The following is a 26,985-nucleotide window of genomic DNA, read 5'->3' as shown; positions in this document are numbered from 1 at the left end:
CTCACATTGAGGGAGCGTTTGTTGTCTTGGTACCACATTTCCAAGTCTCTGACCTCCTCCCTATAGGCTGTCAGTGATCAGGCCTACCACTGTCGTCAGAAAACGTAATGATGGTGTTGTAGTCGTGCTTGAACAGAGTACAGGAGGGGTCTGAGCACGCACCCCTGAGGGGCCCCCCATGTTGAGGATCAGCGTGGCAGATGTGTTGTTACCTACCCTCACCACCTGGGGGGCGGCCCGTCAGGAAGTCCAGGATCCAGTTGCAGTGGGAGGTGTTTACTCCCAGGGTCCTTAGCTTAGTGATGGGCTTTGAGGAAACTATGGTGTTGAACGCTGAGCTGTAGTCAATGAACAGCATTCTCACGTAAGTGTTCCTATTGTCCAGGTGGGAAAGGGCAATGTGGAATAGAGATAGCATCATCTGATGTTCTGTTGGGGCGGTATGCAAATTGTGGTGGGTCTAGGGGTTTCTGGGATGATGGTGTTGATGTGCGCCATGACCAGCCTTTCAAAGCAAGCGCTGCGGGGGCGGTAATCATTTAGGCATGGCGTTCTTGGGCGCAAGGGGCTATGGCGGTCTGCTTGAAACATGCAGGAATTACAGACTCGCGGGGAGAGGTTGAAAAATGTCAGTGAACACATGCGCTGAGTACATGTCCTGGTAGTGAATGTTGACCTGTTTTAAAGGTCAGACTCACGTCGGCTACGGAGAAGAGCGTGTTGCTTTGGTTGTGATGTCATCTAGCTGGTTGGTTGTGATGTCATCTAGCTGGTTGGTTGTGATGTCATCTAGCTGGTTGGTTGTGATGTCATCTAGCTGGTTGGTTGTGATGTCATCTAGCTGGTTGGTTGTGCTGTCATCTAGCTGGTTGGTTGTGCTGTCATCTAGCTGGTTGGTTGTGCTGTCATCTAGGTGGTTGGTTGTGATGTCATTTAGCTGGTTGGTTGTGCTGTCATTTAGCTGGTTGGTTGTGATGTCATCGTCATCCTCTTTGACCGAGGTACTCTGCCTCTGCATCCCAAATGGCCTTTCCTTATTTACTGCACCGCTACCCTTTTATAGGCCCTGGTCAAAAGTAGTGCGCTACAATAGGAATAGGGTGCCATTTGGGATGTATCATTGTCCTTTTGAGACGACTAATTCGGTGTTAGAAAGGGGGGGAACTAATTCGGTGTTAGATAGGGGGGAACTAATTCGGTGTTAGATAGGGGGGAACTCATTCGGTGTTAGAAAAGGGGGGAACTCATTCGGTGTTAGAAAGGGGGGGAACTAATTCGGTGTTAGAAAGGGAGGAACTCATTCAGTGTTAGAAAGGGGGGGGAACTAATTCGGTGTTAGAAAGGGGGGGACTCATTCGGTGTTAGAAAGGGGGGGGACTCATTCGGTGTTAGAAAGGGGGGGAACTAATTCGGTGTTAGAAAGGGGGGGAACTAATTCGGTGTTAGAAAGGGGGGGACTCATTCGGTGTTAGAAAGGGGGGGGGGACTAATTCACTGTTAGAAAGGTAGAACAAGAGAGAAATTATTTTGGTCTCTGTTGGAATGACTGCTCGTCCCAGGAGTTCCTCCTGGGCCGTGTTAGCGCTTCCTGATCTGAACCTCCAAACACCCTTAGGAAGAACAGAACAGGGAAATCACTTCGGAGCAAGGTGATTGGTTGGCCAATTAAAACCCATTCAACATCTAGGCGTGGCGCGGCGCAAGGGGGAGGAATAATCAATATGAAGAAGCTGCTGTGATCATTAGGACATTTTATTTCCAGGTATTCGATATACCTCCACAGACCAAGGGACTCATTAACTGCTTGATGAAGTGATATACCCAAATCCATCCTCAGGGGAAACTCGGGCAGGAGAAAGATCTGTACTGTTCTCTCTCTCTGACTAATATTATCTCTGATCTGAGATCCGTACTGTTCTCTCTCTGACTAATATTATCTCTGATCTGAGATCTGTACTGTTCTCTCTCTGACTAATATTATCTCTGATCTGAGATCTGTACTGTTCTCTCTGACTAATACTATCTCTGAGATCCGTACTGTTCTCTCCCTGACTAATATCCGTACTGTTCTCTCCCTGACTAATACTATCTATGATCTGAGATCCGTACTGTTCTCTCTCTGACTAATACCATCTCTGATCTGAGATCTGTACTGTTCTCTCTCTGACTAATACCATCTCTGATCTGAGATCTGTACTGTTCTCGCTCTGACTAATGATATCTGTGAAATGTTTGTTTTTACTTCTGTTCTAATGGTTTCAAACCTACAGTAGTTGTCCAAAGCATCTCTGGTTCGTCTCGCGTATCTCTGTAAATTATTGTCTTGTAGGTCTGCGATTCATCCCTCAGTGACTTTCAGCCACCTCGCTGTCTCTCTTTCGCTCTGTCTTCGTCTGTGTAAATAGTCATTACACCTCTAACCTTCTCTCGCTCTCTCTCCTCCAGGCTGGCAAGAAGGACAAGAGTGATGCTCTGAACACTGCCATCGACAGGATGACCAAGAAGACTAGGGACCTTCGCAGACAGGTTGGTCCCTCTTCTTCCTCCCTCCATTCTCCCATTCCTTCTCCAGAGACCTCCCCAGGTTTATTTGTCTCCCCCCGTCCTCTCATTCCTTCTTTCTCTGCATCCTCCCATTCTTTGTCCTTATCTCCACAGACAGGTTGGTGCTAATCCCCCTCTTCTCCTCCCTCAATCTCCCTCTCTATTCTCCTCCCTCAATCTCCCTCTCTATTCTCCCTCCCTCAATCTCCCTCTCTATTCTCCCTCCCTCAATCTCCCTCTCTATTCTCCTCCCTCAATCTCCCTCTCTATTCTCCCTCCCTCAATCTCCCTCTCTATTCTCCCTCCCTCAATCTCCCTCTCTATTCTCCCTCCCTCAATCTCCCTCTCTATTCTCCCTCCCTCAATCTCCCTCTCTATTCTCCCTCCCTCAATCTCCCTCTCTATTCTCCCTCCCTCAATCTCCCTCTCTATTCTCCCCCCCTCAATTTCCCTCTCTATTCTCCTCCCTCAATCTCCCTCTCTATTCTCCCTCCCTCAATTTCCCTCTCTATTCTCCCATTCCTCCTTTCAGACAGGTTTCCTTCCTCTTCCTCCCCCTGTTCTCTTCCCCCCCCTGTTCTCTTCCTCCCCCTGTTCTCTTCCTCCCTCTGTTCTCTTCCTCCCTCTGTCCTCTATCCTCCCTCTGTTCTCTTCCTCCCCCTGTTCTCCCAGTCCCATTCCTTCTCCAGAGACCTTCACAGACAGGTTGGTTTTACAAAATATTTAGTTTCTCTGCCAGAGGCTTTTGTTTTTCTCTAGTAAAGCTAAAACAACCGTTCAGCCTTTTGACTCCTCTCTCGTTCGTTCTCCTTCTCTCTGTGTAGCTGCGTAAGGCGGTCATGGATCACGTCTCTGACTCGTTCCTGGAGACCAACGTTCCCCTGCTGGTTCTGATCGAAGCGGCGAAGAACGGGAACGAGAAGGAGGTGAAGGAATACGCCCAGGTGTTCCGCGAGCACGCCAACAAGCTCATCGAGGTACGTTACCTAAAGTTACACACACATCTCTTGGAGTTTTCTTATTCCGTTACTGTAGGGTGATGTCTTTAGGAGATGTCAGGTGTTAGAGCTGGACCGGGGGGGTGGGGACGTCTACACGGGACAAAAATACATCTCAACATCTTACAATTCCAAAGATTTTACTGGGAATACAGATATGATTCTGTTGCCCACATATACCTTAAAAAAAAATAAAAACAATAATAATCAGAAAACCAGTCCGTGTCTGGTGTGACCACAATTTGCCTCACATCTCCGTCATGTAGAGTTGATCAGGCTGTTGATTGTGGCCTGTGGAATGTTGTCCCACTCCTCTTCAATGGCTGTGCCAAGTTGCTGGATATTGACGGGAACTGGCACACAGTGACATACACGTCGATCCAGAGCATCCCAAACATGCTTAATGGGTGACACGTCTATTCAGAGCATCCCAAACATGCTCATTGGGTGACACGTCTATCCAGAGCATCCCAAACATGCTCATTGGGGTGACACGTCTATCCAGAGCATCCCAAACATGCTCATTGGGTGACACGTCTATCCAGAGCATCCCAAACATGCTCATTGGGTGACACGTCTATCCAGAGCATCCCAAACATGCTCATTGGGTGACACGTCTGGTTTTATAAGGAACTAGTATCGACTTGCCCTCCAAATCCCAACCTCATCACATTTTTAGGAAACCACAAAACTGACCTTAATTTCTCATCGATCTTGAAACATTTATTTTACAAACTCCTTCATGTGTTTTACACTGACGATACAACACAGTGACTTTACAAAACATTAAGAACACCTGCTCTTTCCATGACATACACTGACCAGGTGAAAGTTATGATCCCATATTGATGTCATTTGTTAAATCCACTTCAATCAGTGTCGATGAAGGGGAGGAGACAGTTCAATAAATCCTCGTAAGGATCTCTACAGATCGGTGTCCCATCCACGGGACGGTTGAGCTAATGTGCACTAACGTGATTAGCATGAGGTTGTAAGTAACAAGAACATTTCCCAGGACATAGACATATCTGATATGGGCAGAAAGCGTAAGTTCTTGTCCAAGTTACAGTAGCTATTACAGGGAAATAATACCATGCTATTGTTTGAGGAGAGTGCACAGTTTTGAACATTAAAAGTTATTAATAGACCAATTAGACACATTTGGCCAGTCTTGACAAATTTTTTCAACAAAAATGCAATGGTTCATTGGAGTAGCCTAAAACTTTGCACATACACTGCTGCCATCTAGTGGCCAAAATATATATTGTGCCTGGTCTGGAATAATACATTATGGTCTTTCTCTTGCATTTCAAAGATGGTACAAAAAAATAAATATATATATATATTTTTTTAAGTGATCTTTTACCAAATCTAATGTGTTTATATTCTCCAGGATTATTTTCACATTTCCACAAACTTCAAAGTGTCTCCTTTCAAATGGTATCAAGAATATGCATATCCTTGAGCTACAGACAGTTAGATTTGGGTCATTTTAGGTGAACATTGGGGGAAAAAAAGGGTGGATCCGTAAGAGTTTTTTTTAACGAAGGAATTTTAACCCTTGAGACAATTGGGACATGGATTGTGTATGTGTGCCATTCAGAAGGTGAATAGGAGAGACTAAATATTGAAGTGCCTTTGAACGGGGTATGGCAGTAGGTGCCAGGCACACCGGTTTGTGTGAACTGACAGCGCTCCTGGGATTTTCACCCTCTCAACAGTTTTCCTGTGTGTATTAATGGTCCACCACCCAAAGGACATCCAGCCAACATGACACAACTGTGGGAAGAATTGGAGTTAACATGAACCAGCATCCCTGTGGAATGCTTTCTACACCTTGTGGAGTCCTTGCCCTGACAAATTGAGGCTGTTCTGATGGCAACTGAAGGGGGGGGGGTTCAACTCAATATTGATAAGGTGCTCCCAATGTTTTATATTCTAAGTGTATGTTGAGAACAGAACAATGGAATTAGGCCAGTAGCTAGCACCCAGCCTCAGCAAATTCCTGGGTAGCCGTGCAGTGTGAAGCTGCAGTACGCGCGCGTTGTCCTTCATTCTGTTTGTCAAAACAGACACTCGACACCAACTCTCCGTCTAAACCAACACTGACTCAAGGCCTTGGCACATCGGTTACACTGTGCGATGTTAAATTTAATTTTGAACAACCTGGCCAGATTGTGCGATTTAGCTTCAGTTCTGTCGACACATTCTGCGATTGGCCTGCGGGGCTACGGCAGCCGATGCAGGTTACTTCAGCTGCAACGGTGTATCTGATCGCTTGTCGGCACCGGCTGTTCAACACCAACTGGATCTGATCGTGTGTCGGCACCGACAGTTCAACACCAACTGGATCTGATCGTGTGTCGGCACCGGCTGTTCAACACCAACTGGATCTGATCCTGTGTCAGCACCGGCTGTTCAACACCAACTGGATCTGATCGCATGTCAGCACCGGCTGTTCAACACCAACTGGATCTGATCGTGTGTCGGCACCGGCTGTTCAACACCAACTGGATCTGATCCTGTGTCAGCACCGGCTGTTCAACACCAAACTGGATCTGATCGCGTGTCGGCACCGGCTGTTCAACACCAACTGGATCTGATCGCGTGTCAGCACCGGCTGTTCAACACCAACTGGATCTGATCCTGTGTCAGCACCGGCTGTTCAACACCAACTGGATCTGATCGTGTGTCAGCACCGGCTGTTCAACACCAAACTGGATCTGATCGTGTGTCAGCACCGGCTGTTCAACACCAACTGGATCTGATCCTGTGTCGGCACCGGCAGTTCAACACCAACTGGATCTGATCCTGTGTCAGCACCGGCAGTTCAACACCAACTGGATCTGATCCTGTGTCAGCACCGGCAGTTCAACACCAACTGGATCTGATCATGTGTCGGCACCGGCTGTTCAACACCAACTGGATCTGATCCTGTGTCAGCACCGGCTGTTCAACACCAACTGGATCTGATCGTGTGTCGGCACCGGCTGTTCAACACCAACTGGATCTGATCCTGTGTCAGCACCGGCTGTTCAACACCAACTGGATCTGATCGTGTGTCGGCACCGGCTGTTCAACACCAACTGGATCTGATCCTGTGTCAGCACCGGCTGTTCAACACCAACTGGATCTGATCGTGTGTCGGCACCGGCTGTTCAACACCAACTGGATCTGATCCTGTGTCAGCACCGGCTGTTCAACACCAACTGGATCTGATCGTGTGTCGGCACCGGCTGTTCAACACCAACTGGATCTGACCCTGTGTCAGCACCGGCAGTTCAACACCAACTGGATCTGATCGCTTGTCGGCACCGGCTGTTCAACACCAACTGGATCTGATCCTGTGTCAGCACCGGCTGTTCAACACCAACTGGATCTGATCGTGTGTCAGCACCGGCAGTTCAACACCAACTGGATCTGATCCTGTGTCAGCACCGGCAGTTCAACACCAACTGGATCTGATCATGTGTCGGCACCGGCTGTTCAACACCAACTGGATCTGATCCTGTGTCAGCACCGGCTGTTCAACACCAACTGGATCTGATCCTGTGTCAGCACCGGCTGTTCAACACCAACTGGATCTGATCGTGTGTCGGCACCGGCTGTTCAACACCAACTGGATCTGATCCTGTGTCAGCACCGGCTGTTCAACACCAACTGGATCTGATCGTGTGTCGGCACCGGCTGTTCAACACCAACTGGATCTGATCCTGTGTCAGCACCGGCTGTTCAACACCAACTGGATCTGATCGTGTGTCGGCACCGGCTGTTCAACACCAACTGGATCTGATCCTGTGTCAGCACCGGCTGTTCAACACCAACTGGATCTGATCGTGTGTCGGCACCGGCTGTTCAACACCAACTGGATCTGACCCTGTGTCAGCACCGGCAGTTCAACACCAACTGGATCTGATCGCTTGTCGGCACCGGCTGTTCAACACCAACTGGATCTGATCGCGTGTCGGCACCGGCTGTTCAACACCAACTGGATCTGATTGTGTGTCGGCACCGGCAGTTCAACACCAACTGGATCTGATCGTGTGTCGGCACCGGCAGTTCAACACCAACTGGATCTGATCGCGTGTCGGCACCGGCTGTTCAACACCAACTGGATCTGATCGTGTGTCGGCACCGGCAGTTCAACACCAACTGGATCTGATCGTGTGTCGGCACCGGCAGTTCAACACCAACTGGATCTGATCCTGTGTCAGCACCGGCTGTTCAACACCAACTGGATCTGATCCTGTGTCAGCACCGGCTGTTCAACACCAACTGGATCTGATCCTGTGTCGGCACCGGCAGTTCAACACCAACTGGATCTGATCCTGTGTCAGCACCGGCAGTTCAACACCAACTGGATCTGATCGTGTGTCAGCACCGGCAGTTCAACACCAACTGGATCTGATCGTGTGTCAGCACCGGCAGTTCAACACCAACTGGATCTGATCCTGTGTCAGCACCGGCTGTTCAACACCAACTGGATCTGATCCTGTGTCAGCACCGGCTGTTCAACACCAACTGGATCTGATCGTGTGTCGGCACCGGCTGTTCAACACCAACTGGATCTGATCGTGTGTCGGCACCGGCTGTTCAACACCAACTGGATCTGATTGTGCGTCGGCACCGGCAGTTCAACACCAAACTGGATCTGATCGTGTGTCGGCACCGACAGTTAAAGCCTCACTCTATGCTTATGCGCGAGTGAACTGAGTTAGGAAAAGCTGAACGAATGCAATCGTGGAAATAGTAATAGTTTCCTCATACAAACTTTTGTCCAAACTCCGAAACAAATAGGCTTCCCCAAAATAACATTGTCGCTTTAGAACGTTTATTTTTCATCAGGTAGATTGACTGCGAATGTGAACAAGATTAATAAAATGTTTAAATATAACTATTGTATTAATCTGACTATTCCCAATCGTGTTATTGTGTGCATGCTCAGTGCAGTCTTTCCAATTGTTCAGTCTCCGGGATCGGCTCGCCACAACGGCTCAACGTTTCTGACACTGCTACAACTTTGTCAGAACCTACAACCGCACGTAGAGGTAGTTTAATGTCAGACCTAGACCCTGTCACACTGAACGACCCAAGACGTCCGACAGTCGTTTACAACCTAAGAATTTGTCCCCCCCACACACACATTTTAGTCTGGGACGGCAAAATCGTAGCATGAGATGGCTGAAATCATCGTCTGCGACGGCTTTAATTCAACCGACTTGAGCTTTATGAAAGATGCCGGAGCAGAAGGCGGATGTGGTTCCAAATGTCACCCTATTCCCTATGTAGTGAACTACGTTGGATCAGTGCCTGTGAGGCTAGTGCACTATATAGGGTGCCATTTGTGCCCTAGCCATGGTGTTGTGATTTTTGAGCCTTCCGACAGAAAGACAAAGACTCTGAATGGCTGGTCACAGCTGTGGAGCCCACTTTAAGCCTGGCCCAGAGTAGCCAAACCTCCCCCTGCCTGACAAGGTTAAGTGATACCTCTGGGGACGGGGATTCATTGTCTAAACAGTTGGATCTCCATCCACCTACTACTTATTGACAGAGCGAGACAGCGTAACACAGGGAGGGAACGAAAGCACTTCTCCCCTGCTGTGTTGTGTTCTGACTGCCACAGTGGTTGTCAGACTGATACAAAAAGGGGCCGCTTTTGTCAAATAAATGTATTGCACTCTTTCTCTCCCTCGTCCCCTCCCTTTCTTGTGTTCCCTCTCTCATCGACCCTTCCTCTCACTCCATCTCTCAAGCGTTCTCGCTCGTCCTGTCAAGTCCATTCTTAAGGGGTTTTTATTGGCATGGGAGACATATATGTGTTTACGTTGCCGAAGGAAGTGACATCAACAGTGATGTAACAAACATCTGAAAACATAAAGAAGAAGAAAGGAAACACATTGCACTCAAAGGATAAGACATGTCTAGTGTTTTATGATCATCTGTGTACAGTGTACAACGCCATCCGACTTTCTCTAATAGCATGATGGTCATGTTTTGAGCAACATTAGCAGTCATCAGTTGACTTGAAATCTGTTCCCCCAGTGAATGAACTTTGTAACTGTGTCGGAGTGTCATGCACTGACATTTTAAAATGACCTCTCACTTGTCCCTATGGATGGCCCATGACCGAGCCATTTGACTCTGTGGATGGTGCAGACGGGTTGAGTGGGGGCCATAGGGGACAGGGAGCCGGAGCAGGCCAGAGGGCTGTCATGTGGAACAGGGAGCTGGAGCAGGCCAGAGGGCTATCATGTGGGACAGGGAGCCGGAGCAGGCCAGAGGGCTATCATGTGGAACAGGGAGCCGGAACAGGCCAGAGGGCTGTCATAGGGGACAGGGAGCCGGAGCAGGCCAGAGGGCTTTCATGTGGAACAGGGAGCCGGAGCAGGCCAGAGGGCTATCATGTGGGACAGGGAGCCGGAGCAGGCCAGAGGGCTATCATGTGGGACAGGGAGCCGGAGCAGGCCAGAGGGCTATCATGTGGAACAGGGAGCCGGAGCAGGCCAGAGAGTTACCATGTAGAACAGGGAGCCGGAGCAGGCCAGAGGGCTGTCATGTGGAACAGGGAGCTGGAGCAGGCCAGAGGGCTATCATGTGGGACAGGGAGCCGGAGCAGGCCAGAGGGCTATCATGTGGAACAGGGAGCCGGAACAGGCCAGAGGGCTGTCATAGGGGACAGGGAGCCGGAGCAGGCCAGAGGGCTTTCATGTGGGACAGGGAGCCGGAGCAGGCCAGAGGGCTATCATGTGGGACAGGGAGCCGGAGCAGGCCAGAGGGCTATCATGTGGGACAGGGAGCCGGAGCAGGCCAGAGGGCTATCATGTGGAACAGGGAGCCGGAGCAGGCCAGAGAGTTACCATGTAGAACAGGGAGCCGGAGCAGGCCAGAGGGCTGTCATAGGGGACAGGGAGCGTTCATGTGAAGGATGGTTTTATGTTGTCGACTACAGGGAAGGGGACGTTCATGTGTTGTCGACTACAGGAAAGGGGACGTTCATGTGTTGTCGACTACAGGGAATGGTTTTGGACTTGAACCCCATCGAACATGTCTGTAGAGACCTGTCCAACCTGACAGAGCTTGATAGGATCTGCAGAGAAGACTGGGAGAAACTCCCCAAATACAGATGTGCCAAGCTTGTAGCGTCATACCCAAGAAGACTCGAGGCTGTAATCACTGCCAAAGGTGCTTCAACAAAAGTACTGAGTAAAGGGTCTGAATACTGATGTAAAAGTTATTTCAGTTTTGTTTTTAATACATTCGCAAGAACATCCTAACTGTTTTTGGTTTGTCACTATTGGGCTATTGTGTAGATTGAGAGAGAAATGTTTTTAGAATGCGGCTTTAACGTAACAAAATGTGTAAAAAGTCAAGAAATCTGAATACTTTCCGACTTGTACAATTAAGGCTGGTTGTATTTGTCCTCTTGTGTTTGAGGTGTGAAATAGAAATAGATATTTTTTTTGCGTCTCCCAACTCCCACTGAGACGCCCCTCAGAGAGCACGATCAGGGTCAGCCGTTATTGACCGGCGAGCGCGAAGCAATTAGGGTTAAGTGCCTCGCTCCAGGACAGATCGACAGATTTTTTTTTTTCACCTTGTCGGCTCGGTGATTTGAACTACCAACGTTTGGGTTACTGTCCCAACGCTCTGACCGCTAGAGGTGTGTGTGTTCACTGTGTTGGGTATCCGAGACTGTCGGCATCACAACGTCAGAGAGATTGGCCATCACACAGTCATACACTACACCCCTTCCCCAATACACTTGTAAATATTGGACTATAAATTGTGACTTCCTGTATTTGTAAATGTTTTTTCTATTCTACTGAGGCATTTACTTTGTTCCTATTATGTATTGTAGCATGAACCTTTAAGTAGGCATTTCATTGGACGATATTACCATGTGCTTTCCGTACATAAAACAAATAAAAACTTTAGGGGAGGGACTAAGGACCTTCTCCAATCCGGTTGGGGAGGGGGAGGGGGAAGGAGAGAGGGGGAGGGGCGGGTGATTAATTCCCCCCCTGCACCACGGTACCGTAGTCTTCCCCCCCCCCCCCCCCACTACCTCAATAGGCCAGGCAGAAACACAGTGTTGGTGTTACTGCACTAGTCAGCATTACAGCCACCCAGCCAGACGACCAGTCACCCCGGGCAACCAGACAGTAGCATTCTCACTAACCGGTAACCATAGAGATAATGTTCTAGTTAATGACACGTCACCACTCGCTGTGTAGAATGACTCATTTTAGTGATGTGTGATTATAGAGAATATGCTGAGTTATATGACTATAGAGAACCTCTGCTCTCTCTGTGTGTGTGTGTGTGTGTGTGTGTGTGTCAAGCAGTACTGTTGCATATGGATTAAATATTAAAAGCTGACACCAATACTGTAAGTTTTAATTCTGGCCCACGTGACATTGTCAGTGTTCTCTGAATCAGTCCTAAACCTGTAGCAGGTGCTCTTGTCCCCCCCCCCTCTGCTCTGCTCTTCTCTGATCCACTTTATCTTACTTATTGATAAAGGGTTGACTGTTATTTACACCGCGTATTGATTAATCCATTCCCTGGGTGTTGATATTTTGGAATTGGGAAGGTAACCTAACTTAACGACACATTCTTTACTCCCGAGAGGGAGGGGGAGGGAGAGGGGGAGAGAGAGGGGAAGAGGGGGGGAGGGAGAGGGAGGGAGGGAGGGAGGGAGGGGGAGAGCGCGAGAGTCCACCTCCTTTTTTATTCTCTTTTTATAAATGGATTTAATCTTAACCTGGAGTGTATTTAGAATGACAGAATATATCGCCACCGGAATGTTTAGTGGAATAGAATTGATACAATTGTAAACCTGTTAGAACGTCGGTCCATGAAATGGTTCTGTCATTTACTCTCCGTAACTGTGGTAGCTTGTTTTGAAATTACAAGTGGCGTTTCTGGAACCCAATTTATGGAATAGGATGATTTCTACTTCAGCAATATAACCGCTGATGCTCGTTTCTCCATTACCCCCCACCCCCCCCCCGCCCCCCCCCCTCCTCAACCATGTGTTAATTTAAACCAATGGATTTTACACTGAATCAACAGCAGGGGCCCATATGGCCATAAAACCTGATGATATACGGTGCATTCAGAAAGTATTCAGACCCTTTCCCCACATTTTCTTACGTCACTGCCTTATTCTAAAATGGATTTAAATTCAATCTAGACAGAGCGCTCCATAATAGCGAAGCAAAACATTTTTATTAAAACAAAAATACCTTATTTACATTAAGTATTCATATACGCTTTGCTATGAGACTCTATATTGAGCTCGGATGCATCCTGTTTCCATTGATCGTCCTTGAGACGTTTCTACAGCTTGATTTGAGTCCAACCTGTGGTAAAATTCAATTGATTGGACATGATTTGGAAAGGCACACACCTGTCTATATAAGGTCCCACAGTTGACAGTGTATGGTCAGAGCAAAAACCAAGCCGTGAGGTCAAAGGAATTGTCCGTAGAGCTCCGAGACAGGATTGTGTTGAGGCACAAACTGAGAAATCGGGCGAGAAGGGCCTTGGTTTTCGAGGTGACAAAGAACCCAATAGTCACTCTAACAGAGCTCCAGAGTTCCTCTCTGGAGATGGGAGAACCTTCCAGAAGGAAAACCATCTATGCAGCACTCCACCAATCACGCCTTTATGGTAGAGTGGCCAGACGGAAGCCACTCTTCAGTAAAAGTCTCATGACAGCCTGTTAGGAGTTTGCCAAAAGGCACCTAAAGGATTCTGAACATGAGAAACAAGATTATCTGGTCTGTTGAAATCAAGATTGAAGTCTTTGGCCTGAATGCCAAGCAGGGTTTATGGAAACATGGTGGTAGCAGCATCCCAACGGTGAAACATGGTGGTGGCAGCACCCCAACGGTGAAGCATGGTGGTGGCTGGGAGACTAGTCAGTATCAAGAAAAAGATGAGCGGAGCAAAGTACAGAGAGATCCTTGATGAAAACCTGCTCCAGAGCGCTCAGGACCTCAGACTGGGGTGAAGGTTTACCTTCCAACAGGACAACGACCCTAAGCACACAGCCAAGACAACACAGGAGTGGCTTCAGTACAACTCTGAATGTCCTTGAGTTGCCCAGCCAGAGTCCGGAATTGAACCCGATCGAACATCTCTGGCGAGACCTGAAAATAGCTGTGCAGCGACGCTCCCCATCCAACCTGACAGAGCTTGAGAGGATCTGCAGAGAAGAATGGGAGAAACTCCCCAAATACAGGCGTACCAAGCTTGTAGAGTCATACTCAAGAAGACTGGAGGCTGTAATCTCTGCCAAAGGTGCTTCAACAAAGTTCTGAGTAAAGGGTCTGAATACTTATGTAAATGTGATATTTCATTTTTTTTTAAACGCTGTTTTTGCTTTGTCATTATGGAGTATTGTGTGTAGATTGATCAGGGGGGAAAAAACAGTTTAATCAATTTTAGAATAACTCCAACGTAACAAAATGTGGAAAAAGTAATTGTTAGTTCTTAAAGATTATATTTTTTTATAAATCTAGTGGTCCATTATACTTTCTACACGTTTTAGTTTAGTATTAAGTTTACACTGAACACGTTTTACTGCCCCCCCCCCCCCCCCCCCCCCCCCAATTAAAAAAATGCAAATTATATATTTTTATAATTTATTTTTAGGAGTGATGTCAAAGATTCCTCTGCTAAATGAATCTAGGGGAAACACTGACCATGCGGTCTGTGTATGTGAGTGGGAGTCTGTTTTCTAGCTACATGCTGTGTATAATCAGAAGCTGACTGTCTGTGTGATGAGATGGAGACAGTAAATGTCTATAGTGCTGTGCAGTGTGTATGGAGGTGTGAGTCTGACTGTCTGTTCCTGCGTCTAGGTGGCCAACCTGGCCTGCTCCATCTGTAATAATGAGGAGGGAGTCAAGCTGGTCCGTATGGCCGCTTCCCAGCTGGAGACACTCTGCCCCCAGGTACCTGCCGGTCTCTCTTCCCTCTCTCTCTCTCTAGCTCTTCTTTTTTTCTCTTTCTCTCTTTCTCTCTCTTTCTCTCTCATATCTCTCTAGCTCTCCTTTCTCTCTCCATCCTCTCTCTCTCTCTCTCTAGCTCTCCTTTCTCTCTCCATCCTCTCTCTCTCTAGCTATTCTCTCGCCGTCCTCTCTCTAGCTCTTCTCTGTCCTCTCTAGCTCTCCTTCCTCTCTCGCTCTCCTTCCTCTCTCGCTCTCCTTCCTCTCTCTTGCTCTCATTCCTCTCTCGCTCTCCATCCTCTCTCGCTCTCCATCCTCTCGCTCGCTCTCCATCCTCTCGCTCGCTCTCCATCCTCTCGCTCGCTCCTTCCTCTCTCGCTCTCCATCCTCTCGCTCTCTCCTCTCTCTCTCTCTCCAGCCCCATAGCCCTGTCAAGCTGCCAACACTTCACACTTCCAGCCCCCCATTCCCCCCACATCCCTGCCAACACTTAACACCTTAAAGGCCCCTTCTCTCCCCTCAGCTGTGCCAGCCCTACAGCTAGCCAACCCCCTGTAAGTCTACCAGTCATATTGCTGAAACCTCCAGTGTCTGGAGGCTTTGGTTTGGGAATCATATAGCTAGCTCTGCCAACCTTCATTTCCATCCGACCTACAGCTCTTCCTGCTCCCAGTTGAGACAGGATCTCATCTGACTTTCAGAAAGAGGTCCCATTAACCAGATTGCCAAACGTTATGTCAAAATATTGAATTTCACAGAGCAACTTTCGTCATTACTGCCGTCTATGCACAGCGTTTACTTCCACCCAATATATCTAAATGTATTCCACCTTCAGCACCTCCAATAAAATCACTCATTACTGCCACGGACAGATCAGCTGGTTCAGCAGCAGGACAGGTCGGCAGATCAGCTGGTTCAGCAGCAGTACAGGTCGGCTGGTTCAGCAGCAAGACAGGTCGGCTGGTTCAGCAGCAGGACAGGTCGGCTGGTTCAGCAGCAGGACAGGTCGGCTGGTTCAGCAGCAGGACAGGTCGGCTGGTTCAGCAGCAGGACAGGTCGGCTGGTTCAGCAGCAGGACAGGTCGGCTGGTTCAGCAGCAGGACAGGTCGGCTGGTTCAGCAGCAGGACAGGTCGGCTGGTTCAGCAGCAGGACAGGTCGGCTGGTTCAGCAGCAGGACAGGTCGGCTGGTTCAGCAGCAGGACAGGTCGGCTGGTTCAGCAGCAGGACAGGTCGGCTGGTTCAGCAGCAGGACAGGTCGGCTGGTTCAGCCTGGTCCCTCAAACCCTGACAAACCTCTCTTTACTAGTCTGCACCCGGCTCTCTGTCTCTCTCTTTCGCCTCTTCCTCTCTCTCTGTCTCTCTGTCTCTCGCACTCTCTCTCGCCTCTTTCCCTCTCTGACGCCCGCCTCTGCCCTGCTATCTCTCTGACTCCTGCCTCTGCCTCTGCCCCTCTCTCACTCTCTTTCTCTGACTCTTTAATCTCACCTAATGACTCCCATTCATCCTCAGCTTGAATATCACCACATGTATTTCCCCAAGAAAACAAGCTGTTGCTCATTCACCCTTTTCCCAGCGAATCTCTCCTATTCATCAATTAGTGAATACTGTTGCCAAAACACAGTGGGTGGGGGGTAAACCATGCCAAAACACAGTGGGTGGGGGTTAAACCTGCCAAAACACAGTGGGTGGGGGGTAAACCTGCCAAAACACAGTGGGTGGGGGGGTAAACCTGCCAAAACACAGTGAGTGGGGGGGTAAACCCTGCCAAAACACAGTGAGTGGGGGGGTAAACCCTGCCAAAACACAGTGAGTGGGGGGGTAAACCCTGCCAAAACACAGTGGGTGGGGGGTAAACCCTGCCAAAACACAGTGGGTGGGGGGTAAACCTGCCAAAACACAGTGGGTGGGGGGTAAACCCTGCCAAAACACAGTGGGTGGGGGGTAAACCTGCCAAAACACAGTGGGTGGGGGGGTAAACCCTGCCAAAACACAGTGGGTGGGGGGTAAACCTGCCAAAACACAGTGGGTGGGGGGTAACCCTGCCAAAACACAGTGGGTGGGGGGTAAACCCTGCCAAAACACAGTGGGTGGGGGGGTAAACCCTGCCAAAACACAGTGGGTGGGGGGTAAACCCTGCCAAAACACAGTGGGTGGGGGGTAAACTTGCCAAAACACAGTGGGTGGGGGGTAAACCTGCCAAAACACAGTGGGTGGGGGGTAAACCTGCCAAAACACAGTGGGTGGGGGGTAAACCCTGCCAAAACACAGTGGGTGGGGGGTAAACTTGCCAAAACACAGTGGGTGGGGGGTAAACCTGCCAAAACACAGTGGGTGGGGGGGTAAACCCTGCCAAAACACAGTGGGTCGGGGGGTAAACCCTGCCAAAACACAGTGGGTGGGGGGTAACCCTGCCAAAACACAGTGGGTGGGGGGGTAAACCTGCCAAAACACAGTGGGTGGGGGGGTAAACCCTGCCAAAACACAGTGGGTGGGGGGGGTAAACCCTGCCAAAACACAGTGGGTGGGGGGTAAACCCTGCCAAAACACAGTGGGTGGGGGGTAAACCCTGCCAAAACACAGTGGGTGGGGGGTAAACCTGCCAAAACACAGTGGGTGGGGGGTAAACCCTGCCAAAACACAGTGGGTGGGGGGTAAACTTGCCAAAACACAGTGGGTGGGGGGTAAACCTGCCAAAACACAGTGGGTGGCGGGGTAAACCCTGCCAAAACACAGTGGGTCGGGGGGTAAACCCTGCCAAAACACAGTGGGTGGGGGGTAACCCTGCCAAAACACAGTGGGTGGGGGGGTAAACCTGCCAAAACACAGTGGGTGGGGGGGTAAACCCTGCCAAAACACAGTGGGTGGGGGGGGTAAACCCTGCCAAAACACAGTGGGTGGGGGGGGTAAACCCTGCCAAAACACAGTGGGTGGGGGGTAAACCCTGCCAAAACACAGTGGGTGGGGGGGTAAACCCTGCCAAAACACAGTGGGTGGGGGGGGTAAACCCTGCCAAAACACAGTGGGTGGGGGGTAAACCTGCCAAAACACAGTGGGTGGGGGGTAAACCCTGCCAAAACACAGTGGGTGGGGGGTAAACCTGCCAAAACACAGTGGGTGGGGGGTAAACCCTGCCAAAACACAGTGAGTGGGTGTAAACCCTGCCAAAACAGTGGCTGGGTGGGGGGGTAAACCCTGCCAAAACACAGTGGATGGTGTGTTGGTCTCTCTCTGTTAGTTTCTCTCTCTCTCTGTGTGTGTGTTGGTCTCTCGCTCTCTCTGTGTGTGTTGGTCTCTCGCTCTCTCTGTGTGTGTGTTGGTCTCTCGCGCTCTCTGTGTATGTGTGTTGGTCTCTCGCTCTCTCTGTGTGTGTGTTGGTCTCTCGCTCTCTGTGTATGTGTGTTGGTCTCTCGCTCTTTCTGTGTGTGTGTTGGTCTCTCGCTCTCTCTGTGTGTGTGTTGGTCTCTCGCTCTCTCTGTGTGTGTGTTGGTCTCTCGCTCTCTCTGTGTGTGTGTTGGTCTCTCGCTCTCTCTGTGTGTGTGTTGGTCTCTCGCACTCTCTGTGTGTGTGTTGGTCTCTCGCTCTCTCTGTGTGTGTTGGTCTCTCTCTCTCTGTGTGTGTGTGTTGGTCTGATGGATAAGGAAGTGTCATGTTACTTACTACCTGTTGTAGTAATTGGTGCGAATGCTCTGTAACAGGTGATTAACGCGGCGCTGGCTCTAGCTGCCAAGCCCAACAGTAAGGTTGCTCAGGACAACATGGACCTCTTCAAAGACTCCTGGGAGAAACAGGTCCGCGTCCTCACTGACGCCGTCGACGACATCACCAGCATTGACGACTTCCTCTGTGTGTCCGGTGAGTAGGAAGGGGGGCGGAGCTTTTCTTTTCAGGGCTCATCTCATTTGCATGCCAATACATATTCACTTGGAGAATATTCTCGCGTGTGAAAAGTGTGTAATATTATATATGGTCAAAGGTAGTTTTGTTCAGCGTAGAATTTAGTCTCTGGTTCTTTTGTCAGGAGTTTGATGCGCGGTTCACGCCCAAGCAAAAGTGACTCTTTCCGTGTCGCAGCTGAAAGCAACACCCCCAGTGTAGTTCTCCTGTTCGCTGTCGACGATAGTGACTCTTTCCGTGTCGCAGCTGAAAGCAACACCCCCAGTGTAGTTCTCCTGTTCGCTGTCGACGATAGTGAGGTGTAAAACCGAAGCAGGAAGTGATCCGAGAGAATTCGGCCAATCAAATCCACCATGAAGGATGGAATGACTGAATCCAGACGTTAAAACCGACTGTTTCTAACTCATTAGTAAGGAATCATCCTAAATGTATCAAAAATGTAAATAATTTGCCCAAATGTATCATAAGACATGAACAGACTAACAACGTAAGTGATTGGTATTTTTTTTCTTGCAACTTCCTGAAGAGGCAACGTTGAACCCACCCCCCCGTCTATGTACGGTGCTTGTAGATACAACTTTGTGTCGCTGTTGACGATGATGAAGATTTCCACAGTATTTTGGCAAATCCAAAAAAGGCAAAAAACCTTCTGAATGAAGTAGCAGAATGATTAGGATTATCTTCACCAGTGGGGTATAACACTCCGCTAAACCTTAGCCTCTTGCTAGGTGCACAATGTCACTATATTTATATAAAAAAATATATTTTTCCTAGACCTCAAATGTGGTTTGTTGTGGACTGGCCAGAACTATTTCGCTATGTAGGGAAAGGGGTGCTATTTGGGACTGCTGGGTCCCCCTCCCACACACCCCCTCTCCCTACCTCCTCTCCCTCTCCCTCCACATCTATGTAGGGAAAGGGGTGCTATTTGGGACTGCTGGGTCCCCCTCCCACACCCCCTCTCCCTACCTCCTCTCCCTCCACATCTATGTAGGGAAAGGGGTGCTATTTGGGACTGCTGGGTCCCCCTCCCACACCCCCTCTCCCTACCTCCTCTCCCTCCACATCTATGTAGGGAAAGGGGTGCTATTTGGGACTGCTGGGTCCCCCTCCCACACCCCCTCTCCCTACCTCCTCTCCCTCCACATCTATGTAGGGAAAGGGGTGCTATTTGGGACTGCTGGGTCCCCCTCCCACACCCCCTCTCCCTACCTCCTCTCCCTCCACATCTATGTAGAGAAAGGGGTTCTATTTGGGACTGCTGGGTGAATTGACATCGTGTACAGGGCTCTACGGTGTCACCATTTGACTTGTATGTGCGCCAAAAATGGTTTCCAAATGTTTTATTTACGAGCACCAAACGGATGTATTCCAGCGTAACGATCTCAAACACGTGTTCCTTGTTCTCCTAAATGTCTTGGTGTGAGCCTACATTTTTCATCTTAGACGTGCACCTTGTAAAAAAAAAAAAAAAAAAAAAAACCCGGTCAGTGTGGAGCCAGTGTAGGTAACCAAGTAAACTAAAAATATACCTCAAACCTTATCTGACATGAAGAGGGAGAAAACAGCCCGTCTGGGAGACTGTCCTTCAAACTAATAGTTTCCGTAGGATCGTCAGCGAGCTCGGGGAGTTAGTTTACCCCATGACACGTTCTGATTCTTCTCCTGCTGTTTGTTCTGTAGGAGTTGAGATTCAGAACCCACTTTCTGCCACGTGTCTCTAATCGTCCCTCTATGAATTAACACTGGGTGATTCTTCCCGTCCAGAGAACCACATTCTGGAGGACGTGAACAAGTGTGTGATAGCGCTGCAGGAGAAGGATGTGGACGGGTTGGACCGCACGGCCGGCGCCATCCGTGGCCGCGCCGCCAGAGTGGTCCATGTGGTCACGTGTGAGATGGACAACTATGAACCTGGAGTCTACACAGAGAAGGTTCTGGAGGCCACCAAGCTACTCACCAACACAGGTAACATCTGTCTCTCTGTCTCTACCGGTGGTACTCTCCCTATCTCCTCTCCCACTCTCCCTACCTCCTCTCCCCCTGTCCCGCTCCCACACCCCCTCGCCCGTTCCCCCTCCCGCTCTCCTCTCCCGCACTCTCCTCCCCCGCACTCTCCTCTCCCGCACTCTCCTCTCCCGCACTCTCCTCTCCCGCACTCTCCTCTCCCGCACTCTCCTCTCCCGCACTCTCCTCTCCCGCACTCTCCTCTCCCGCACTCTCCTCTCCCGCACTCTCCTCTCCCGCACTCTCCTCTCCCGCACTCTCCTCTCCCGCACTCTCCTCTCCCGCACTCTCCTCTCCCGCACGCTCCTCTCCCGCACTCTCCTCTCCCGCACTCTCCTCTCCCGCACTCTCCTCTCCCGCACTCTCCTCTCCCGCACTCTCCTCTCCCGCACTCTCCTCTCCCGCACTCTCCTCTCCCGCACTCTCCTCTCCCGCACTCTCCTCTCCCGCACTCTCCTCTCCCGCACTCTCCTCTCCCGCACTCTCCTCTCCCGCACTCTCCTCTCCCGCACTCTCCTCTCCCGCACTCTCCTCTCCCGCACTCTCCTCTCCCGCACTCTCCTCTCCCGCTCTCTCCTCTCCCGCTCTCTCCTCACCCATCTCCCGCTCTCTCCTCACCCCTCTCCCGCTCTCTCCTCACCCCTCTCCCGCTCTCTCCTCACCCCTCTCCCGCTCTCTCCTCACCCCTCTCCCGCTCTCTCCTCACCCCTCTCCCGCTCTCTCCTCACCCCTCTCCCGCTCTCTCCTCACCCCTCTCCCGCTCTCTCCTCACCCCTCTCCCGCTCTCTCCTCACCCCTCTCCCGCTCTCTCCTCACCCCTCTCCCGCTCTCTCCTCACCCCTCTCCCCCTCTATCCTCACCCCTCTCCCCCTCTATCCTCACCCCTCTATCCTCACCCCTCTCTCGCTCACCCCGCTCTTTACTCACCCCTCTCCCGCCCTCTACTCACCCCTCTCCCGCCCTCTACTCACCCCTCTCCCGCCCTCTACTCACCCCTCTCCCGCCCTCTACTCACCCCTCTCCCGCCCTCTACTCACCCCTCTCCCGCCCTCCACTCACCCCTCTCCCGCCCTCTACTCACCCCTCTCCTGCTCTCTCCGGTCTCCTGGTCTCTCCTCTCCTGCCCACCCCTCTCCTGCTCTCTCCGGTCTCCTGCTCTCTCCTCTCCTGCCCTCTCCTCACCCCTCTCCTCCTCTCTCCTAAACATTCCCCTCCATGAAAGCTTTATGTAATCACTACATCTAGCTTGGCCTTTATTAACTTTGAAAAGGCCAGTCTGGTTTGTTTAACTAGTTACAGTGCCTTGCGAAAGTTTTCGGCCCCCTTGAACTTTGCGACCTTTTGCCACATTTCAGGCTTCAAACATAAAGATATAAAACTGTATTTTTTTGTGAAGAATCAACAACAAGTGGGACACAATCATGAAGTGGAACGACATTTATTGGATATTTCAAACTTTTTTAACAAATCAAAAACTGAAAAATTGGGCGTGCAAAATTATTCAGCCCCTTTACTTTCAGTGCAGCAAACTCTCTCCAGAAGTTCAGTGAGGATCTCTGAATGATCCAATGTTGACCTAAATGACTAATGATGATAAATACAATCCACCTGTGTGTAATCAAGTCTCCGTATAAATGCACCTGCACTGTGATAGTCTCAGAGGTCCGTTAAAAGCGCAGAGAGCATCATGAAGAACAAGGAACACACCAGGCAGGTCCGAGATACTGTTGTGAAGAAGTTTAAAGCCGGATTTGGATACAAAAAGATTTCCCAAGCTTTAAACATCCCAAGGAGCACTGTGCAAGCGATAATATTGAAATGGAAGGAGTATCAGACCGCTGCAAATCTACCAAGACCTGGCCATCCCTCTAAACTTTCAGTTCATACAAGGAGAAGACTGATCAGAGATGCAGCCAAGAGGCCCATGATCACTCTGGATGAACTGCAGAGATCTACAGCTGAGGTGGGAGACTCTGTCCATAGGACAACAATCAGTCGTATATTGCACAAATCTGGCCTTTATGGAAGAGTGGCAAGAAGAAAGCCATTTCTTAAAGATATCCATAAAAAGTGTTGTTTAAAGTTTGCCACAAGCCACCTGGGAGACACACCAAACATGTGGAAGAAGGTGCTCTGGTCAGATGAAACCAAAATTGAACTTTTTGGCAACAATGCAAAACGTTATGTTTGGCGTAAAAGCAACACAGCTGAACACACCATCCCCACTGTCAAACATGGTGGTGGCAGCATCATGGTTTGGGCCTGCTTTTCTTCAGCAGGGACAGGGAAGATAGTTAAAATTGATGGGAAGATGGATAGAGCCAAATACAGGACCATTCTGGAAGAAAACCTGATGGAGTCTGCAAAAGACCTGAGACTGGGACGGAGATTTATCTTCCAACAAGACAATGATCCAAAACATAAAGCAAAATCTACAATGGAATGGTTCAAAAATAAACATATCCAGGTGTTAGAATGGCCAAGTCAAAGTCCAGACCTGAATCCAATCGAGAATCTGTGGAAAGAACTGAAAACTGCTGTTCACAAATGCTCTCCATCCAACCTCACTGAGCTCGAGCTGTTTTGCAAGGAGGAATGGGAAAAAATGTCAGTCTCTCGATGTGCAAAACTGATAGAGACATACCCCAAGCGACTTACAGCTGTAATCGCAGCAAAAGGTGGCGCTACAAAGTATTAACTTAAGGGGGCTGAATAATTTTGCACGCCCAATTTTTCCGTTTTTTGATTTGTTAAAAAAGTTTGAAATATCCAATAAATGTCGTTCCACTTCATGATTGTGTCCCACTTGTTGTTGATTCTTCACAAAAAAATACAGTTTTATATCTTTATGTTTGAAGCCTGAAATGTGGCAAAAGGTCGCACAGTTCAAGGGGGCCGAATACTTTCGCAAGGCACTGTATGTTCTATAGAAAGGACCTCATTGATATTCATTGCAAAAGTGGAGGCCTCGTGTGTGTGTGTGTGTGTGTGTGTGTGTGTGTGTGTGTGTGTGTGACTCTGTGTGTGTGTGTGTGACTCTGTGTGTGTGTGTGTGACTCTGTGTGTGTGTGTGTGACTGTGTGTGTGTGTGTGACTCTGTGTGTGTGTGTGTGACTCTGTGTGTGTGACTTTGTTTTTTTTAGCAATGTAGTAAAAGTTCTCTCAAATATATATATATATATATATATATATATATATATATATATATATATATATATATATATATATATATATATATATATATATATATATATATATATAGTAAAGTACAGATACTCCAAAAAGACGACTTAAGTAGTACTTTAAAGTATTTTTACATAAGTATTCTACACCAGTGGAACCGTCCTGTGAAAAGGGTTTCTAGCAGTGCAGTTATGTCCCTGGTTATTGGTTGGATATAAAGAGCCGATGTAATCCCAACACATTTCCATGAACTCCATGGTTCAGCATTACACGTTTGATTTGCCTTCTTTCTGCCACCTCCACCAGTCATGCCCAGGTTCACAGAGCAGGTGGAGGCAGCGGTCGAGGCTCTCAGTGCCAACCCCACGCTCCCCGTTGACGAGAACGAGTTCATCGATGCCTCCCGCCTGGTCTACGATGGCGTCCGCGACATCCGCAAGGCCGTGCTGATGATCCGGGTGAGTGTACACGCGCTAGACAACTACGTAGTGCGCTATTTAATGAACCCTAATTCTCCTGTTGTCATAATCATGTGAGTCAACACACTAATGACACCGTGCAATATTTCTTTCTCCGTCACTTAAATGGCTTATGGTAGAGAAATGAACGTTGAATTCTCTGGTGGACGTTTTCCTGCAGTCAGCTTGCCAATTACAATCTCCCTCAGAACTTGAGACGTCTGTGTCATTGTGTTTTGTGACGAAGCTGCACCGTTAACAGTGGCCTTTTATTGTCCTCCGTAGAAGGTGCACCTGTGTCATGATCGTGAGCCTGTCCATGCGAGCGAGCCCGTACGTGATCTCAAATAGCTTATGCTATAAATACATTTATTTGATGGGGGGGGAAAAACGATTTGGCCTTACTGCTATTAACCCGTAGAAATTCATTGAATAACAGATTCATACACAACACATGGTCCCAAAATAATCTAAAGGAAGCTTGTTCTCAGTCGTCTTTCTGAGAGATTTCAGATCGGGAACATATTTATATTTTTTTGCACATTTAAACCCTTTTTTTTAGGCAGTAAACTACTCCTAGGCAGATCCAGCCTGTCTGGTGTCCCCTCCCTGGGGTGTCTGACAGGACGTCAGGCCCCCTCTTGACCACCCTCTGGGTCCGAGACGTCTCTGGACTGGTAGAGCAGGAGGAAGAGGGACATTACAGTGACTGATGGGCTCAGAGGTCAGCCGTCAGGGTTACCTAGACATTTACAGTAGGTAGGATCTGTCAGGGTTACCTAGACATTTACAGTAGGTAGGATCAGTCAGGGTTATCTGGACATTTACAGTAGGTAGGATCAGTCAGGGTTACCTAGACATTTACAGTAGGTAGGATCAGTCAGGGTTACCTGGACATTTACAGTAGGTAGGATCAGTCAGGGTTATCTGGACATTTACAGTAGGTAGGATCAGTCAGGGTTATATGGACATTTACAGTAGGTAGGATCAGTCAGGGTTACCTGGAGATTTACAGTAGGTAGGATCAGTCAGGGTTACCTAGACATTTACAGTAGGTAGGATCAGTCAGGGTTATCTGGACATTTACAGTAGGTAGGATCAGTCAGGGTTACCTAGACATTTACAGTAGGTAGGATCAGTCAGGGTTACCTAGACATTTACAGTAGGTAGGATCAGTCAGGGTTACCTAGACATTTACAGTAGGTAGGATCAGTCAGGGTTACCTGGACATTTACAGTAGGTAGGATCAGTCAGGGTTATCTGGACATTTACAGTAGGTAGGATCAGTCAGGGTTATATGGACATTTACAGTAGGTAGGATCAGTCAGGGTTACCTGGAGATTTACAGTAGGTAGGATCAGTCAGGGTTACCTAGACATTTACAGTAGGTAGGATCAGTCAGGGTTATCTGGACATTTACAGTAGGTAGGATCAGTCAGGGTTACCTGGACATTTACAGTAGGTAGGATCAGTCAGGGTTATCTGGACATTTACAGTAGGTAGGATCAGTCAGGGTTATCTGGACATTTACAGTAGGTAGGATCAGTCAGGGTTACCTTGACATTTACAGTAAGTAGGATCAGTCAAGGTTACATTTACAGTAGCTCCTCTGTCCTCTCTGTAGCCCAGGGCCTTTCTAGGAGCAGTACGGGGTAAAGACCTCATCTCCAGTGTAGGAGGTAATCTACTGGTCCACTGTCAGGGGTTGGAATCAACTCAGTTCAACATAACACTTGGAAGATGAGGTTTATAATGTGAACCCCTCTTGGGGTTAAACCTGTCGTATCTGTGTGGTGGTCCTCCTACATCTAGTGGATGGACAGCGACCTTGATATTCCACGGTGGGTGGGAGGGTGGGTCGAGGTGAGACCTTGATATTCCACTGTGGGTGGGAGGGTGGGTCGAGGTGAGACCTTGATATTCCACTGTGGGTGGGAGGGTGGGTCGAGGTGAGACCTTGATATTCCACTGTGGGTGGGAGGGTGGGTCGAGGTGAGACCTTGATATTCCACTGTGGGTGGGAGGGTGGGTCGAGGTGAGACCTTGATACTCCACGGTGAGTGGGAGGGTGGGTCGAGCTCAGACCTTGATACTCCACGGTGAGTGGGAGGGTGGGTCGAGGTGAGACCTTGATATTCCACTGTGGGTGGGAGGGTGGGTCGAGGTCAGACCTTGATATTCCACGGTGAGTGGGAGGGTGGGTCGAGGTGAGACCTTGATACTCCACGGTGAGTGGGAGGGTGGGTCGAGGTGAGACCTTGATATTCCACTGTGGGTGGGAGGGTGGGTCGGGGTGAGACCTTGATACTCCACGGTGAGTGGGAGGGTGGGTCGAGGTGAGACCTTGATACTCCACGGTGAGTGGGAGGGTGGGTCGAGGTGAGACCTTGATATTCCACTGTGGGTGGGAGGGTGGGTCGAGGTGAGACCTCGATACTCCACGGTGAGTGGGAGGGTGGGTCGAGGTGAGACCTTGATATTCCACTGTGGGTGGGTGGGTGGGTCGAGGTGAGACCTTGATACTCCACGGTGAGTGGTTGGGTGGGTCGAGATGAGACGTTGATATTCCACTGAGCGAGGTTGGGTGGGTCGTGGACAGTAAAGGGTTGGTGGATGGATTTGCAATCCATTTTAGAAGTATGCAATTTAGCAGAAGCTTTTACTCAAGAGTTAGAGACCAAATGAAATGGAAAACATTTCTACACGCTAGTTCACGCTGGAATTAGAATGCACAGGAGTGAATGAGTGAAATGTCTGGCCGCGGGCGTCTGCGTCTATATACGAAGCAAAATAAGCAGATGAGTTGAGTGGGTCATTAGAAACGGAATTAGAGGAATTATGAGCTTCTTTTTGCTAAGTGTACTAAAGATGTCATTTATAACTTCGTTTTTTTATCAGTCAAATCGGCTACATATTTGACAACAGTTGCAGCCTACTTGTGT

The 26,985-nt window shown here is 49.2% G+C and overlaps 1 protein-coding gene across 5 annotated transcripts in view; it reads left to right on the top strand.

The window, feature by feature from the left end:
- The window catches only part of LOC110489233 (catenin alpha-1), a 224,576-nt gene that overhangs the window by 124,286 nt on the left and 73,305 nt on the right, over nt 1-26,985 (top strand). For all 5 annotated transcript variants that reach the window (XM_036943519.1, XM_036943518.1, XM_036943520.1 and 2 more), the window contains 6 exons: nt 2,446-2,526; nt 3,369-3,521; nt 14,414-14,506; nt 18,197-18,353; nt 20,163-20,363; nt 23,892-24,043. In XM_036943519.1, coding sequence (XP_036799414.1) covers nt 2,446-2,526; nt 3,369-3,521; nt 14,414-14,506; nt 18,197-18,353; nt 20,163-20,363; nt 23,892-24,043 — 837 coding nt within the window. The remainder of the gene's footprint in view (nt 1-2,445; nt 2,527-3,368; nt 3,522-14,413; nt 14,507-18,196; nt 18,354-20,162; nt 20,364-23,891; nt 24,044-26,985) is intronic.

Source organism: Oncorhynchus mykiss, chromosome 14 (genome assembly GCF_013265735.2).
Source record: "Oncorhynchus mykiss isolate Arlee chromosome 14, USDA_OmykA_1.1, whole genome shotgun sequence".
In the NCBI taxonomy this organism is placed as follows: Eukaryota; Metazoa; Chordata; class Actinopteri; order Salmoniformes; family Salmonidae; genus Oncorhynchus; species Oncorhynchus mykiss.
This window is presented reverse-complemented; position numbering and strand designations above follow the sequence as displayed.